Source organism: Nerophis lumbriciformis, linkage group LG26, assembly GCF_033978685.3.
Source record: "Nerophis lumbriciformis linkage group LG26, RoL_Nlum_v2.1, whole genome shotgun sequence".
Classification (NCBI taxonomy): Eukaryota; Metazoa; Chordata; class Actinopteri; order Syngnathiformes; family Syngnathidae; genus Nerophis; species Nerophis lumbriciformis.
This window is the reverse complement of record NC_084573.2, coordinates 4250001-4263788: the sequence shown is the minus strand read 5'-3', so window position 1 is coordinate 4263788 and position 13788 is coordinate 4250001. Positions and strand designations below refer to the sequence as shown.

The window sequence follows — 13788 nt, the reverse complement described above, 5'->3', positions numbered from 1 at the left end:
ACTTTGAGCTCCTCCCGGATGGCAGAGCTTCTCACCCTATCTCTAAGGGAGAGCCCCGCCACCCGGCGGAGGAAACTCATTTCGGCCGCTTGTACCCGTGATCTTGTCCTTTCGGTCATAACCCAAAGCTCATGACCATAGGTGAGGATGGGAACGTAGATCGACCGGTAAATTGAGAGCTTTGCCTTCCGGCTCAGCTCCTTCTTCACCACAATGGATCGATACAGCGTCCGCATTACTGAAGACGCCGCACCGATCCGCCTGTCGATCTCACGATCCACTCTTCCCTCACTCGTGAACAAGACTCCGAGGTACTTGAACTCCTCCACTTGGGGCAAGATCTCCTCCCCAACCCGGAGATGGCACTCCACCCTTTTCCGGGCGAGAACCATGGACTCGGACTTGGAGGTGCTGATTCTCATCCCAGTCGCTTCACACTCGGCTGCGAACCGATCCAGTGAGAACTGAAGATCCTGGCCAGATGAAGCCATCAGGACCACATCATCTGCAAAAAGCACAGACCTAATCCTGCAGCCACCAAACCAGAGCCCCTCAACGCCTTGACTGCGCCTAGAAATTCTGTCCATAAAAGTTATGAACAGAATGGGTGACAAAGGGCAGCCTTGGCGGAGTCCAACCCTCACTGGAAGCGTGTCCGACTTACTACCGGCAATGCGGACCAAGCTCTGGCACTGAGCATACAGGGAGCGGACTGCCACAATCAGACAGTCCGATACCCCATACTCTCTGAGCACTCCCCACAGGACTTCCCGAGGGACACGGTCGAATGCCTTCTCCAAGTCCACAAAACACATGTAGACTGGTTGGGCAAACTCCCATGCACCCTCAAGGACCCTGCCGAGAGTATAGAGCTGGTCCACAGTTCCACGACTAGGACGAAAACCACACTGTTCCTCCTGAATCCGAGGTTCGACTATCCGGCGTAGCCTCCTCTCCAGTACACCTGAATAGACCTAACCGGGAAGGCTGAGGAGTGTGATCCCACGATAGTTAGAACACACCCTCTGGTTCCCCTTCTTAAAGAGAGGAACCACCACCCCGGTTTGCCAATCCAGAGGTACCGCCCCCGATGTCCACGTGATGCTGCAGAGTCTTGTCAACCAAGACAGCCCCACAGCATCCAGAGCCTTAAGGAACTCTGGGCGGATCTCATCCACCCCCGGGGCCTTGCCACCGAGGAGCTTTTTAACTACCTCAGCAACCTCAGCCCCAGAAATAGGAGAGTCCACCACAGACTCCCCAGGCACTGCTTCCTCATAGGAAGACGTGTTGGTGGGATTGAGGAGGTCTTCGAAGTATTCCCTCCACCGATCCACAACATCCGCAGTCGAGGTCAGCAGAACACCATCCTCGCCATACACGGTGTTGATAGTGCACTGCTTCCCCTTCCTGAGGCGGCGGATGGTGGTCCAGAATTGCTTCGAAGCCGTCCGGAAGTCGTTTTCCATGGCTTCCCCGAACTCCTCGCATGTCCGAGTTTTTGCCTCCGTGTAATGATACCAAGTACAATAGCGTATTTAGTCGATACTACTATGATTACAAATAGATTTTTTATTGTCACATCTTATCATATTATGTTTATAAACTCAGTAAATACGTCCCTGGACACAAGAGGACTTTGAATATGACCAATGTATCATGGGTGTCAAACTCTGGCCCGCGGGCCAAATTTGGCCCGCCGTGTAATTTCATTTGGCCCTTGAGGCAATATCAAATTAACATTAGAGCCCGGCGGTGCCGCTGTAACACCGCTAATACTCATACTTGCCAACCCTCCCGATTTTCCCGGGAGACTCCCGAATTTCAGTGCCCCTCCCGAAAATCTCCCGGGGCAACCATTCTCCCGATTTACACCTGGATAACATTATTGGACGCGTGCCTTAAAGGCACTGCCTTCAACGTCCTCTACAACAAGTCGTCACGTCCGCTTTTCCTCCATACAACCAGTCACGTAATACATGCGGCTTTTACACAAAAACAAGCGAATGCAAGCCATACGGGTCACACTGAGGGTGGCCGTATAAACAACTTTAACACTGTTGCAAATATGCGCCACACTGTGACCCCACACCAAACAAGAACGACAAACACATTTTGGGAGAACATCCGGCACCGTAACACAACATAAACACAACAGAACAAATACCCAGAAGCCCTTTGCAGCACTAACTCTATATATACACCCCCCGCTACCACCAAACCCCGCCTCCTCCCACCAAGTTAATGTTGATATTTATCTCAGAAGGCTGCAAATAGAAAATAGGCATTCAATTTTTTTTTTTTTCAATTTTATATAATATACCATTGATGTTTTTTTGAAAGTTGATTTTGCACTATTAAGTGATATAAGCGTTGCTTGTTCCATATTCAGTGTTAAAGCAAATCAGTGTAGCAAACTGAGCAATAATTAACGTTTTATTCATGCACTTTGTCGTGCTACTTCAAGGCTTGAATGTTTGATTCATTCAATATTGTTATTTTATTTTCAAATTTATTATTAGCCTGTGGAAAAAGTTTATTTTGATATCTACCTGAGAAGGCTGCAAATAGAAAAGAGGCATTCAATTTTTATTTAAATTTTATTTGATATGCCATTGATATTTTTTAACTATTATTAATATTATTTGAAACTCAATTTTGCATGTCACTATAAAGTTAGAAAAGCCTTGCTTGTTCAATATTCAATGCAAAACTTGTTTGGGTCCCTATTAAAAGGTTTGACACCCCTGCTGTAACTACTTGGTATCGCATCGATACCTAAATGTGTGGTATCATCCAAAACTAATGTAAAGTATCAAAGAAGAGAAGAATAAGTGATTATTACATTTTAACAGAAGTGTAGATAGAACATGTTAAAACAGGAAAAAAAGCAGATATTAACAGTAAATGAACAAGTAGATTAATAATAAATTTTTTACAGTTTGTCCCTCATAATGTGTACAAAATAATAGGTGTATAAATGACACAATATGTTACTGCATAGACTAATTAGGAGTCTTTGTTAGTTTACTTACTACTAAAGGACAAGTTGTCTAGTATGTTCACTATTTTATTTAAGGACTAAATGACAATAATAAACATATGTTTCATGTACACTAAGATTTTTTGTTCAAATAAATACAATAATGAAATTTTTTGAGGTCCCCTTTATTTAGAAAAGTATGCAAATACATTTTGGTACCGGTACCAAAATATTGGTATCGGTACAACACTACAAATAGTAATCGTGATTCATTGAGGAAACTATTTTGTTCGACACTCCTAATATTTGTGCTACATTGGTTTGGGAAAGCCTGACAACACAACAAGGCTTAAAGTGATAAAATCCTCCTGTTTATTTTGCAGCTGTGCCCAGTTTTCACGACCGCAGAGGATACCAGAGCTCCCACACTGGCCTGCATTCTTACCAGCCCCAGCATGGAGGTGAGGGACTCTTTCCTCTTCACTTCATTTTCCCCCCATTCACAATGAATGGGACATTTTTCAAACTTCCACAATTCCCACATTTTTCAAACCATTCCTCCTTCAACACATTTTTCCAGTTCCAAAAAACAAATTTGTTTTTTGTCCTGATTAAGAGGAATGTGTATTTCAGGGGTGCTCACACTTTTTCTGCAGGCGAGCTACTTTTCAATTGATCAAGTCGTGGGGATCTACCTCATTCATATATATCATTTATATTTACTTATTTATGAAATATATGTTTTTGTTAACAAGTTAAAGGTGTTTAATGATAATGCAAGCATGTTTAACACATATAGTTAATATTGTTAACAAGTTAAAGGTGTTTAATGATAATACAAGCATGTTTAATACATATAGTTAATATTATTAATAAGTTAAAGGTGTTTAAAGATAATACAAGCATGTTTAACACATATAGTTAATATTGTTAATAAATTAAAGGTGTTTAATGATAATGCAATCATGTTTAACACATAGTTAATATTGTTAATAAATTAAAGGTGTTTAATGATAATACAAGAATGTTTAATACATATAGTTACTATTGTTAATAAATTAAAGGTGTTTAATGATAATGCAAGCATGTTTAATACATATAGTTAATATTGTTAATAAATTAAAGGTGTTTAATGATAATACAAGCATGTTTAATACATATAGTTAATATTATTAATAAGTTAAAGGTGTTTAAAGATAATACAAGCATGTTTAACACATATAGTTAATATTGTTAACAACTTAAAGGTGTTTAAAGATAATACAAGCATGTTTAATACATATAGTTAATATTATTAATAAGTTAAAGGTGTTTAAAGATAATACAAGCATGTTTAACACATATAGTTAATATTGTTAACAACTTAAAGGTGTTTAAAGATAATACAAGCATGTTTAACACATATAGTTAATATTGTTAACAAGTTAAAGGTGTTTAAAGATAATACAAGCATGTTTAACACATATAGTTAATATTGTTAACAAGTTAAAGGTGTTTAAAGATAAAACATGCATGTTTAACACATATAGTTAATATTGTTAACAACTTAAAGGTGTTTAAAGATAATACAAGCATGTTTAACACATATAGTTAATATTGTTAACAACTTAAAGGTGTTTAAAGATAATACAAGCATGTTTAACACATATAGTTAATATTGTTAACAAGTTAAAGGTGTTTAAAGATAAAACATGCATGTTTAACACATATAGTTAATATTGTTAACAACTTAAAAATGTTTAAAGATAATACAAGCATGTTTAACACATATAGTTAATATTGTTAACATGTTAAAGGTGTTTAAAGATAATACAAGCATGTTTAACACATATAGATTCCTTTCTTTCATGAAGACAAGAATATAAGTTGGTGTATTACCTGATTCTGATGACTTGCATTGATTGGAATCAGACAGTGGTGCTAAAAACGTCCACATTTTCGAATGGAGGAGAAAAAAGTCCTCCTTTCTGTCCAATACCACATGAAAGTGGTTGGTTTTTGGCATCTTATTTGTCCAGCTTCCGTACTCCTTTGTATACACTTTACAAGAAATACATTGGCGGCAAACTCCGTAGCTTGCTAGCTTGTGCACGCCAGCCTTCTGAGACTCTTATTTTGTTAGCGCAACTGTGCAGTCGGTCTTTGGAGTTTTGACGACAGGTACGGCGCCAGAGTCTGTTGAAATAAAGTGTTTCTCGCCTTCCAGTCGGTAATTTTAATGAGCTGGCAGCAGCCAGCGTCATCTCAGAAGACCCTCGGGTGCCGTGAATGTCAATCAAGTGACGAAAGTGACGTCATAGTGAAGATTTATGATCGCTCATTTTTAGGACTACTTTTTTTAATGCCTGGCTAGTGATCGACTGACACACCCTCCGAGATCGACCGGTAGCTCGCGATCGACGTAATGAGCACCCCTGGTTTAGATGGTGGAACGGTTGAAGTGGGTTGAAAAACGTGGAAGAAGGAGTTGCCAGGGAAAAAAAGGGTGAACATAGCGTTTGGAAAACTGGGAATTCTGGCAAATGGTGGAGATTTGAAACATTTATTTTGAATGGGAAAAATTGTCCAAGAAAACCTGGAAATCTGGGAATTTTTGGAATTAGCAGTGTTGGGTTAGTTACTGAAAACCAGTAACTAGTTACTAGTTACTTTATTTCAAATGTAACTCAGTTACTAACTCAGTTACTTACACCAAAAAGTAATGTGTTATGTGTAATGCCCTTTTAGCCTTCATTTCAGTACTGTTATTGCACTGGAGAATAATACAATGTGTTGATCAACTTGACATGCATTTGCATCACTCAACTCTGCTAAGCAATGTGCTCTACATACAACACACAAACAATGTGCTCTACATACAACACACAAACAATGTGCTCTACATACAACACACAAACAATGTGCTCTACATACAACACACAAACAATGTGCTCTACATACAACACACAAAGACAAAGATATGTTACAAAGGCCAATTTGTTTCAGGCCAGAACAAATCGACAAAACTATTTGAAATAGCTGCAACATAACATACATAAGTAACAAACAGCATAATAACAACATGGGAAAGTGTTAGTTTGAATGTCCAGGATGAGTGGAATGTGTTGATGTTGGAATGCTTTGAATAGCTTGAAAAATATGGGAATTGTGCAACTTGGAAAAATGTCCCATTCATTTGAATGGGAAATTCCTGGAAATTTTGGGAAAAGCGGGATTTAAAAAAAAATTATTAGTTAAAATTTAAATCGGTTAAAGTAGTAACAGTTTTTTTTAATTGAAAAATGGTATTAAGGAATTTCGGGAAAACCGGGAATTTTTCAATTTCTTAAACCAACTTTGTTTTTTGTCCTGACTAAGAGGAATGTTTTGACGGTGGAACGGTTGAAGTGGGTTGAAAAATGTGAAAGGAGTCGTCGCACTAAAAAAGGTTGGAAATAAAGTTAGAAAAAAAAACAGGAATTTTTGGAATTTCGGGAAAAACAGGAATTTTTCCAGTTCAAAATTTTTTTCTTTCGTTTTTTGTCCTGACTAAGAGGAATGTTTTGATGCTGGAACAGTTGAAGTGGGTTGAAAAATGTGAAAGGAGTAGTCGCCAGAAAAAAGGGTGAAAATAGCGTTTGGGAAAACCAGGAATTCTGGCAATTCCTGGAATTTTTTCTAACTTATGTCCAGGATGAGTGGAATGTGTTGATGTTGGAATGCTTTGAATAGCTTGAAAAATGTGGAAATTATGCAACTTGGAAAAATGTCCTATTCATTTGAATGGGAAATTTTGGGAAAAGCGGGATTTAAAAAAAAAAAAAAAGTTAAAATTTAAATTGGTTAAAGTAGTAACAGTTTTTTTTAAATTGAAAAATGGTATTAAGGAATTTCGGGAAAACCGGGAATTTTTCAATTTCTTAAACCAACTTTGTTTTTTGTCCTGACTAAGAGGAATGTTTTGACGGTGGAACGGTTGAAGTGGGTTGAAAAATGTTAAAGGAGTCATCGCACTAAAAAAGGTTGGAAATAAAGTTAGAAAAAAAAACAGGAATTTTTGGAATTTCGGGAAAACCAGGAATTTTTCCAGTTCAAAAAAAAATAATTTGTTTTTTTGTCCTGACTAAGAGGAATGTTTTGATGCTGGAACAGTTGAAGTGGGTTGAAAAATGTGAAAGGAGTAGTCGCCAGAAAAAAGGGTGAAAATAGCGTTTGGGAATTCTGGCAATTCCTGGAATTTTTTCTAACTTATGTCCAGGATGAGTGGAATGTGTTGATGTTGGAATGCTTTGAATAGCTTGAAAAATGTGGAAATTGTGCAACTTTGAAAAATCTCCCATTCATTTGAGAAATTTGGGGAAAAGCAGGATTTAAAAAAAAAAAAATTTGTTAAAATTTAAATCAGTTAAAGTAGTAACAGATTTTTTTAATTGAAAAATGGTATTAAGGAATTTCAGGAAAACCGGGAATTTTTCAATTTCTTAAACCAACTTTGTTTTTTGTCCTGACTAAGAGGAATGTTTTGACGGTGGAACGGTTGAAGTGGGTTGAAAAATGTGAAAGGAGTCATCGCACTAAAAAAGGTTGGAAATAAAGTTAGGAAAAAAAACAGGAATTTTTGGAATTTCGGGAAAACCAGGAATTTTTCCAGTTCAAAATTTTTTTTTTCGTTTTTTGTCCTGACTAAGAGGAATGTTTTGATGCTGGAACAGTTGAAGTGGGTTGAAAAATGTGGAAGGAGTAGTCGCTGGAAAAAAGGGTGAAAATAGCGTTTGGAAAACCGGGAATTCTGGCAATTCCTGGAATTTTTTCTAACTTATGTCCAGGATGAGTGGAATGTGTTGATGTTGGAATGCTTTGAATAGCTTGAAAAATGTGGAAATTGTGCAACTTGGAAAAATGTCCCATTCATTTGAATGGGAAATTCCTGGAAATTTTGGGAAAAGCGGGATTTAAAAAAAAATTATTAGTTAAAATTTAAATCGGTTAAAGTAGTAACAGTTTTTTTTAATTGAAAAATGGTATTAAGGAATTTCGGGAAAACCGGGAATTTTTCAATTTCTTAAACCAACTTTGTTTTTTGTCCTGACTAAGAGGAATGTTTTGACGGTGGAACGGTTGAAGTGGGTTGAAAAATGTGAAAGGAGTCGTCGCACTAAAAAAGGTTGGAAATAAAGTTAGAAAAAAAAACAGGAATTTTTGGAATTTCGGGAAAAACAGGAATTTTTCCAGTTCAAAATTTTTTTCTTTCGTTTTTTGTCCTGACTAAGAGGAATGTTTTGATGCTGGAACAGTTGAAGTGGGTTGAAAAATGTGAAAGGAGTAGTCGCCAGAAAAAAGGGTGAAAATAGCGTTTGGGAAAACCAGGAATTCTGGCAATTCCTGGAATTTTTTCTAACTTATGTCCAGGATGAGTGGAATGTGTTGATGTTGGAATGCTTTGAATAGCTTGAAAAATGTGGAAATTATGCAACTTGGAAAAATGTCCTATTCATTTGAATGGGAAATTTTGGGAAAAGCGGGATTTAAAAAAAAAAAAAAAGTTAAAATTTAAATTGGTTAAAGTAGTAACAGTTTTTTTTAAATTGAAAAATGGTATTAAGGAATTTCGGGAAAACCGGGAATTTTTCAATTTCTTAAACCAACTTTGTTTTTTGTCCTGACTAAGAGGAATGTTTTGACGGTGGAACGGTTGAAGTGGGTTGAAAAATGTTAAAGGAGTCATCGCACTAAAAAAGGTTGGAAATAAAGTTAGAAAAAAAAACAGGAATTTTTGGAATTTCGGGAAAACCAGGAATTTTTCCAGTTCAAAAAAAAATAATTTGTTTTTTTGTCCTGACTAAGAGGAATGTTTTGATGCTGGAACAGTTGAAGTGGGTTGAAAAATGTGAAAGGAGTAGTCGCCAGAAAAAAGGGTGAAAATAGCGTTTGGGAATTCTGGCAATTCCTGGAATTTTTTCTAACTTATGTCCAGGATGAGTGGAATGTGTTGATGTTGGAATGCTTTGAATAGCTTGAAAAATGTGGAAATTGTGCAACTTTGAAAAATCTCCCATTCATTTGAGAAATTTGGGGAAAAGCAGGATTTAAAAAAAAAAAAATTTGTTAAAATTTAAATCAGTTAAAGTAGTAACAGATTTTTTTAATTGAAAAATGGTATTAAGGAATTTCAGGAAAACCGGGAATTTTTCAATTTCTTAAACCAACTTTGTTTTTTGTCCTGACTAAGAGGAATGTTTTGACGGTGGAACGGTTGAAGTGGGTTGAAAAATGTGAAAGGAGTCATCGCACTAAAAAAGGTTGGAAATAAAGTTAGGAAAAAAAACAGGAATTTTTGGAATTTCGGGAAAACCAGGAATTTTTCCAGTTCAAAATTTTTTTTTTCGTTTTTTGTCCTGACTAAGAGGAATGTTTTGATGCTGGAACAGTTGAAGTGGGTTGAAAAATGTGGAAGGAGTAGTCGCTGGAAAAAAGGGTGAAAATAGCGTTTGGAAAACCGGGAATTCTGGCAATTCCTGGAATTTTTTCTAACTTATGTCCAGGATGAGTGGAATGTGTTGATGTTGGAATGCTTTGAATAGCTTGAAAAATGTGGAAATTGTGCAACTTGGAAAAATGTCCCATTCATTTAAATGGGAAATTCCTGAAAATTTTGGGAAAAGCGGGATTTAAAAAAAAAATATATTAGTTAAAATTTAAATCGGTTAAAGTAGTAACAGTTTTTTTTAATTGAAAAATGGTATTAAGGAATTTCAGGAAAACTGGGAATTTTTCAATTTATTAAACCAACTTTGTTTTTTGTCCTGACTAAGAGGAATGTTTTGACGGTGGAACGGTTGAAGTGGGTTGAAAAATGTGAAAGGAGTCATCGCACTAAAAAAGGTTGGAAATAAAGTTAGGAAAAAAAACAGGAATTTTTGGAATTTCAGGAAAACCAGGAATTTTTCCAGTTCAAAAATTTTTTTTTCGTTTTTTTTGTCCTGACTAAGAGGAATGTTTTGATGCTGGAACAGTTGAAGTGGGTTGAAAAATGTGGAAGGAGTAGTCGCCGGAAAAAAGGGTGAAAATAGCGTTTGGGAAAACCGGGAATTCTGGCAATTCCTGGAATTTTTTCTAACTTATGTCCAGGATGAGTGGAATGTGTTGATGTTGGAATGCTTTGAATAGCTTGAAAAATGTGGAAATTGTGCAACTTGGAAAAATGTCCCATTCATTTGAATGGGAAATTCCTGGAAATTTTGGGAAAAGCGGGATTTAAAAAAAAATTATTAGTTCAAATTTAAATCGATTAAAGTAGTAACAGTTTTTTAAATTGAAAAATGCTATTAAGAAATTTCAGGAAAACCGGGAATTTTTCAATTTCTTAAACCAACTTTGTTTTTTGTCCTGACTAAGAGGAATGTTTTGACGGTGGAACGGTTGAAGTGGGTTGAAAAATGTGAAAGGAGTCATCGCACTAAAAAAGGTTGTAAAAGCGCTATACAAGTATAACCCATTTATCATTTATTTGTAAATAAAGTTAGAAAAAAAATTAGGAATTTTGGGAAAACCAGGAATTTTTCCAGTTCAAAATTTCTTTTCCCGTTTTTTTTGTCCTGACTAAGAGGAATGTTTTGATGCTGGAACAGTTGAAATGGGTTGAAAAATGTGAAAGGAGTAGTCGCCAGAAAAAAGGGTGAAAATAGCATTTGGGAAAATCGGGAATTCTGGCAATTCCTGGAATTTTTTCTAACTTGGAAAAATGATGTCCAGGATGAGTGGAATGTGTTGATGTTGGAATGCTTTGAATAGCTTGAAAAATGTGGAAATTGTGCAACTTTTAAATTTTAACTAATCCTTTTTTTTTTAAATCCCGCTTTTCCCCACATTTCCAGGAATGTCCCATTCATTTGAATGGGACATTCCTGGAAATTTTGGGAAAAGCGGGATTTAAAAAAAAATATATTAGTTAAAATTTAAATTGGTATAAATTGAAAAATGGTATTAAGGAATTTCGGGAAAACCGGGAATTTTTCAATTTCTTAAACCAACTTTGTTTTTTGTCCTGACTAAGAGGAATGTTTTGACGGTGGAACGATTGAAGTGGGTTGAAAAATGTGAAAGGAGTCATCGCACTAAAAAAGGTTGGAAATAAAGTTAGAAAAAAAACCTGGAATTTTTGGAATTTCGGGAAAACCAGGAATTTTTCCAGTTCAAAAAAAAAAAATTCATTTTTTTGTCCTGACTAAGAGGAATGTTTTGATGCTGGAACAGTTGAAGTGGGTTGAAAAATGTGAAAGGAGTAGTCGCCAGAAAAAAGGGTGAAAATAACGTTTGGGAAAACCGGGAATTCTGGCAATTCCTGGAATTTTTTTCTAACTTATGTCCAGGATGAGTGGAATGTGTTGATGTTGGAATGCTTTGAATAGCTTGAAAAATGTGGAAATTGTGCAACTTGGAAAAATGTCCCATTCATTTGAATGGGAAATTCCTGGAAATTTTGGGGGAAAAATGATGAGTTAAAATTTAAATCGGTTAAAGTAGTAACAGTTTTTTTAAATTGAAAAATGGTATTAAGGAATTTCAGGAAAACCGTGAATTTTTCAATTTCTTAAACCAACTTTGTTTTTTGTCCTGACTAAGAGGAATGTTTTGACGGTGGAACGGTTGAAGTGGGTTGAAAAATGTTAAAGGAGTCATCGCACTAAAAAAGGATGGAAATAAAGTTAGGAAAAAAAAGGGAATTTTTGGAATTTCGGGAAAACCAGGAATTTTTCCAGGTCAAAAAAAAAAAAAAAAAAATCGTTTTTTTTGTCCTGACTAAGAGGAATGTTTTGATGCTGGAACAGTTGAAGTGGGTTGAAAAATGTGGAAGGAGTAGTCGCCGGAAAAAAGGGTGAAAATAGCGTTTGGGAAAACCGGGAATTCTGGCAATTCCTGGAATTTTTTCTAACTTATGTCCAGGATGAGTGGAATGTGTTGATGTTGGAATGCTTTGAATAGCTTGAAAAATGTGGAAATTGTGCAACTTGGAAAAATGTCCCTTTCATTTGAATGGGAAATTCCTGAAAATTTTGGGAAAAGCGGGATTTAAAAAAAAATGATTAGTTAAAATTTAAATCGGTTAAAGTAGTAACAGTTTTTTTTTAATTGAAAAATGGTATTAAGGAATTTCGGGAAAACCGGGAATTTTTCAATTTCTTAAACCAACTTTGTTTTTTGTCCTGACTAAGAGGAATGTTTTGACGGTGGAACAGTTGAAGTGGGTTGAAAAATGTGAAAGGAGTCATTGCACTAAAAAAGGTTGGAAATAAAGTTAGAAAAAAACAGGAATTTCGGGAAAACCAGTTCTTTTTCCAGTTTAAAAATTTTCTTTTTGTTTTTTTTGTCCTGACTAAGAGGAATGTTTTGATGCTGGAACAGTTGAAGTGGGTTGAAAAATGTGAAAGGAGTAGTCGCCAGAAAAAAGGGTGAAAATAGCGTTTGGGAAAATCGGGAATTCTGGCAATTCCTGGAATTTTTTCTAACTTGGAAAAATGATGTCCAGGATGAGTGGAATGTGTTGATGTTGGAATGCTTTGAATAGCTTGAAAAATGTGGAAATTGTGCAACTTTTAAATTTTAACTAATCCTTTTTTTTTAAATCCCGCTTTTCCCCAAATTTCCAGGAATGTCCCATTCATTTGAATGGGACATTCCTGGAAATTTGGGGAAAAGCGGGATTTAAAAAAAAAAAAATTAGTTAAAATTTAAATTGGTTAAAGTGGTATAAATTGAAAAATGGTATTAAGGAATTTCGGGAAAACCGGGAATTTTTCAATTTCTTAAACCAACTTTGTTTTTTGTCCTGACTAAGAGGAATGTTTTGACGGTGGAATGGTTGAAGTGGGTTGAAAAATGTGAAAGGAGTCATCGCACTAAAAAAGGTTGGAAATAAAGTTAGAAAAAAAAACTGGAATTTTTGGAATTTCGGGAAAACCAGGAATTTTTCCAGTTCAAAAAAAAAATAATTCATTTTTTTGTCCTGACTAAGAGGAATGTTTTGATGCTGGAACAGTTGAAGTGGGTTGAAAAATGTGAAAGGAGTAGTCGCCGGAAAAAAGGGTGAAAATAGCGTTTGGGAAAACCGGGAATTCTGGCAATTCCTGGAATTTTTTCTAACTCATGTCCAGGATGAGTGGAATGTGTTGATGTTGGAATGCTTTGAATAGCTTGAAAAATTTGGAAATTGTGCAACTTGGAAAAATGTCCCATTCATTTGAATGGGAAATTCCTGAAAATTTTGGGAAAAGCGGGATTTAAAAAAAAAAAATTAGTTAAAATTTAAATCGTCAAAACATTCCTTTGTCAGGACAAAAAAACAAGTTGGTTTTGAAAATTTCCCGATTTTCCCGAAATTCCCTAACATCATTTCACAATTAAAAAACTGTTACTACTTCAACATTTCTTGACCGATTCAAACAATTCCAACACCAACCAATTCAGCTCGTTCAGGACATTCATGCTCCTAATCATTTCCAAAAAAATCCCGCTTTTCCCCAAATTCCCAAATTTCCAGGAAGTTCCCATTGAAATGAATGGGACATTTTTCAAACTTCCACTATTCCCACATTTTTCAACCTATTCAAACCATTCCTCCTTCAACACATTCCACTCATCCTGCACATTCAAACTAACACTTCCCCAAGTTCCAAACCAAATTCTGGTTTTCCTGGAAATTCAAAATCCATTCATACTACATTCTGTCAGCATTTCAGTTCAACTTCAGCATTGCAGCATTCACACGCAATTCCTTCAGGAATTGTCTCACCTAGTTTAATAAAGCATTTGTTTTCTACACCATTTAA

The 13788-nt window shown here is 35.9% G+C and overlaps 1 protein-coding gene across 2 annotated transcripts in view; it reads left to right on the top strand.

Moving 5' to 3' along the window:
* The window catches only part of paplna (papilin a, proteoglycan-like sulfated glycoprotein), a 65742-nt gene that overhangs the window by 38076 nt on the left and 13878 nt on the right, over positions 1–13788 (top strand). For both annotated transcript variants that reach the window (XM_061987637.2, XM_061987638.2), the window contains exon 15: positions 3367–3444. In XM_061987637.2, the coding sequence (XP_061843621.1) occupies positions 3367–3444 (78 nt within the window). The remainder of the gene's footprint in view (positions 1–3366; positions 3445–13788) is intronic.